This window comes from Micropterus dolomieu, unplaced genomic scaffold (genome assembly GCF_021292245.1).
Source record: "Micropterus dolomieu isolate WLL.071019.BEF.003 ecotype Adirondacks unplaced genomic scaffold, ASM2129224v1 contig_13256, whole genome shotgun sequence".
Taxonomy (NCBI): Eukaryota; Metazoa; Chordata; class Actinopteri; order Centrarchiformes; family Centrarchidae; genus Micropterus; species Micropterus dolomieu.
In genome coordinates this window covers 1-4,850 of record NW_025742242.1, presented here as the reverse complement: position 1 = coordinate 4,850, position 4,850 = coordinate 1, and the positions used below count along the sequence as shown (strand labels likewise).

The following is a 4,850-nucleotide window of genomic DNA, read 5'->3' as shown; positions in this document are numbered from 1 at the left end:
CCGAGGGAGGTTGGCGGTGGTGTGGTGCTTCTTCCATTTCCTGATAACTGCACCGACAGTTGATCTTTTCTCTCCAAGTTGCTTTCCGATTCTCTTGTAGCCCATCCCAGCCTTGTGCAGATCAACAATCTTGTCCTTGATGTCCGTAGAAAGCTCTTTGGTCTTGCCCATGGTGGTGATGTTGGATGCTGGTTGTTTGGGTGTTGACAGGTGTCTTTTATACAGGTAACGAGGTGAGGCAGGTGTATTTGATGTAGATAATTGGTTGGGATTGGGGCTGTGTCTTAAAGAAAGACTAACTGGCTTGTAGGAGCCAGAATACTTGCTGTTTGGTAGGGGGTCATATACTTGTTTTTCCTCATCAGATGGTCATCAATTTTTATAAATTCATATGATGTGATTTTCTGGAATTTTCTTTGGGATTCTGTCTTTCACTGTTAGAATGTACATATGATTAAAATTATAGATCGTTGCATTCTTTGTAAGTGGGCAAACCTGCAAAATCAGCAAGGGGTCAAATACTTTTTTCCTCCACTGTAGAGGAGTCATAACTGTCACTATTGGGATTTGAAAATAAGGGAAATTTAACTAAATAAAAATGTTAATTCCATATTATACTGTTAGTACTTATAGTTACTATATTCATTATAATTTAATTTGGTTTACCACTAGTATATGCCTAATATTATTTCAGTGGCTTGTTTTCATTAATTAAATCCTTGTGCAAGAAGCACAGTCTACATCTAATGTTTTACATAGGCCTACTGCCACTGGCTTTACCAGAGGAGAGAGTAACACTTAAAATTTTATTTTATTTTATAAAAGGTTAAAAATATGGGAGATTTATAGGGAAATATTTAACGGGAGGATACCGGCTGAGAACAGGAAAAAAAAGGAGAATCCCAGGGAAAATGGGAGGGTTGACATGAGAGGAGTAGAGAGAGGAGTAATGTGAGGCTACATCCACACTACTACGTTTTTTAAAGACAGTTAACGATATACAATCGAATACGATTTTTTTACTTTTTGCTTTGCATGACTTATAAGACCGAATCAGAAAGCCAAATGTGAGTGTCTGTGTGAGTGTTTTTAAAGTCCTCTGTTTTTGCCCACGGGGTCAGCATGTTTTCAAACTTCTCCGTTTTAGGTCTTCGGATTTGCCGGTTTATCTGGACTTGAGGCGGAAACGTAGCAAAAGCTCCTCGTTTTAAAGTCAGGTGATTGAGTGGTGCCTGAACTGCTAAAGGGCCCCCCTCTCTCTTTGCATCAGGAAACTCACACTGAAAGATCAGTCACTCTCTCTGATGCGCTGTGGGTCAAGACAATTAAACTCTGGTAGTGGGCAGGCATGTGTGTGAGATGAGCACGACCGCGACAGTTTCACATGATCCTCCTGCTTGTTGCTCCGCTTGTCTGATTGCTGCTCAACTATCATTGTAAATGATTATCTGGAGCACATCACTCGCTTCCTGTCTGAAAAGGACTTTGGTGCTGGCTAGCTTTGAAAACTGCTTAGACCGCGTAGTGAAACCCTTTTTGCTGCCGTTGAAAATTTGTCTGGCGAGTATTGCATCATCTGATAGGCTTTTCTGATCTGCCTTTTTAGAGACCACCGATCAAACTAGTTAAAGCAATTATCGGCCAATAACGATTGGTGAACGATCGATCGGAGAACCCTTAAAGTAAATAGAAGAAAGGTTAAAACTGAGACAACAAGATGCACAAATAGCAAAGGAGAAAGATCAAAAAGAAATGCACTTACAGCTTACTAGGCTTTCTGTACAATTTGAATGCCAATAAATTATGTGGCAACTAAAACATTCTACCTTTCCAAATAGCAATCAAATTCCTAATGTTTTCCCATGACTGTGGGAGCCCTGTACCACTTACATCTGCCATTTGTGCAATAATTCTTTGTAGCCTTTTCCCTAGCTGTCCTCCTCTGTTTTGGAACAGCCTCATCAGGTTGTCAGAGTGGAGATCCAGCTGAGACAGGAACTTGGATTGAAGTGGGACGGTGGTGATTCTCTTGAATTCAGCGTTGATCTGAAAACGGGTAATAAGCACAAAGGAATTAGGTTCTAATGGCAGACATCCAGGAGAATGCCACTATCACACATTCAGCAGACCACGACAGTCTAGGAAGGAGATAAAGCACAGACAAATAATATACAATCAGGTATATTAGCAATGTACCAAGACTGTCCTTTTATCAACAGCAAATGCAAAATGAAAAACACAGCATGAAATAAGTCTTACCTCAGTGACGTCAAATAGGGCAGGCCACCTCGCCATGAAATCCTCCACCATTTGTCCATAACGAACTACTTCATGTCTTCTGTGTGCAAAAGTCTTTTCCATCTTGAGTTTCACAACCTCCCTGTTGTTCCTCTTCTTTACATCTAATAGTAGAGCTTTCTGCATGGCCTCAAGACTCTCCTCAGTTTCTGCTGTTGGGTATGTCGGGCAAAAATTCACCTCTGCTCTCTTTGCCTTTTTGACACCAAAGGCTGCACTGCATCTTCCTGCAGGTTTGTTTTTCAAAGAGTTCACCGTTACATCTGGGCTACCCAGTTTTCTCAGGTGTGTGCGGTAGTTAGATAGTTTATATTTTAAACTGGTCTTCCATCCGCCACATCCACTGCAGGACCCCTTCTCAGTTAAACATGGATGTGTCTTGATAAGACTCTGAGCTACCTGTTCCATCTCCTTATCACTGACATAAACTTTATACTGCACAATTTCCTGTACTAAACCATCAAGGATGGCTGACTTCAACTTGGGATCTGGAATCAGTACAGTGCCGTTTCGAATATAGGCTAAACTTGCCTGCTGAAGTTTTAATTCAACATTATAGGAGAACTTAGGCACATGAAAAACAGCTGGCCAAGAAGACCGCAAGCTCGTCGACTCACTCGATGACAGTACATCTGTATCCACAGATTCAGCTGAGAGGGACGAAGAGTCACTTACAGAGGAAGACAAAGGGTTGAATGCTTGGGGTATTAGGACTGGAGAACCCATCTCATTATTATACGGCAAAGTTGGGGGCATTGACATATCAATGACTCTAAGAGTACCTTTGTCTTCTACTTCTGAAATTGAGGTAAGGTTGAGGAACTCATTTCCAAACAAGGAATCCATAAATTGAAGTCGAAAATTGCCCTGAAGTCCACACTGTTTCTTGACTTCAATCATAAGGTCATCAATGGATGCAGGGAGTCCATGGGAAAGAGTCAACCTCTGAGAGCTGCCATCAGTCAAGACGATCTTAAGGATCACAGGAGTCCCCATCTTCAAAGCTGTTAATTCTGCAAAGACACACAAATTAGACATCAGACATTCATACATTTTATATCTTAAATTCAGTGTTAAAGGCATACTTTTCCAATTGCTTGAGTGTGGCTGGTATGCAAGTTTATAATAAAAATAAACAAATAGGAGAAAATTAACAAATAGGAAGATAACCAAAATAATACTGGGTCACAGCTCTAATTTAGGTTTATATCGCAGAGTATGGTCTAGACCTGCTCTTTTATGAGCGCTATGAGATAACTGTTGATTTGGCACTATATAAATAAAATTTAAAGTACCTTTTTTAAAAAGATAAACTATTTTAGACTGATTTTTGAATCACTTTTCCCCTGAAAAAAACATCACTGCAGTTCAGTATAAAGGTTATTACTGTAAATCTGGTCCACATCAGAGGTCAGTGTTAGGTAGGAATATGGTGGGTTGTTAAACTAGATGATTGTATGAACTGTAATTCTAAAAGTTTCCTTTAGGTTAGACAGCTACTACAAATCTAATCATGACTTTCCCACAAAGAAATGGTGACAGGTATGTCTAAAGATTTTATGGGTTTTCCCTCTGTGAGTCACTAATGTGAGCTGGCTCAGTTTCCCAGCATGTCAGTATAAAAGCAGGATTAGCTTCAGTGGTAAGCTTAAGAGTCTTAATATTAGAAATGCTACCTCTGATGCAGAAGAAATTAAGTAACATTGAACAAAATAAATTGAAAAAGGTAATGTTGAAATGACCTATGTAGTAGACCTAAATTTATTAGTTATGCATTTTAATAAATTTCTAAGAATTGATACCCAATTATGAATTTTTAAGATTCATAAAATCATTTTATTTAATTCCTCGTTTCAGGGCACCACCGGAGTTGTTATAATCCTAGAGTCTCCGGACCTCTAGGTAGTTTTGAATAATTATACAATTATTACTAGTTAGTTATCGCTCAATTATCTTAAATCAGTCAGTCAGTCTCATATCTAAAGGGTCAATTCTCTTGGCAGGAACTATAAATAGGCAACACACACAGCTCTTGATTATTTTACAGTGAATTTATTCTCTAACTAAGGTGATAAAAAGATGGTTGGATACAGGGAACATAAACAACAGCTGAACAATGAGCCTGGAGGTTCGGTTGTGGGAAGCATTTGACTCATACGGCATAGAAGAGCTAATGAAAGTAAACTAATGCTATAATTTAGGAGTTAAAATGGACATCTGATCACAGAACATGTGTTAAGTCTTACTGCTTGTCGACAGCCTGCTTTTGGCCTGTTGCACGGGTCCCACGCTAGCTGCCGATCCTGGCTTTTTGCTAGGGATTCTCCGGGGTTCTCCGTGTCTGATTGAAAACGCCTCCTCCGTCTGGCAATTCGGCTGTTTGCAGGTTTCCTTCGTTGTAGCTGGCGAGACCACGTGGCTTCGTCTGACCTCGGTGAAGTTGGCTCGACGAAAAAGGCTTAAAATGGAACTTGGTCGTTCCTGAATTAGTCCAGTGTAACTTAACGGACTTATAACTTTAAACAAAAGAAATAAAGAAAATAAAACAAACT

General features: G+C 39.7%; 1 protein-coding gene across 1 annotated transcript; it reads right to left on the bottom strand.

The window, feature by feature from the left end:
• Positions 1-1,890: 1,890 nt before the first annotated feature.
• LOC123966356 lies at positions 1,891-4,015 on the bottom strand (the record flags this gene model as incomplete). Its single annotated transcript, XM_046042531.1, has 3 exons — positions 3,081-4,015; positions 2,260-2,450; positions 1,891-2,046 (listed from the first exon to the last, which is right to left on the bottom strand). Coding segments are annotated over exons 1-3 (648 nt in total), but the record flags the coding sequence as incomplete, so codon positions are not given.
• Positions 4,016-4,850: the final 835 nt, after the last annotated feature.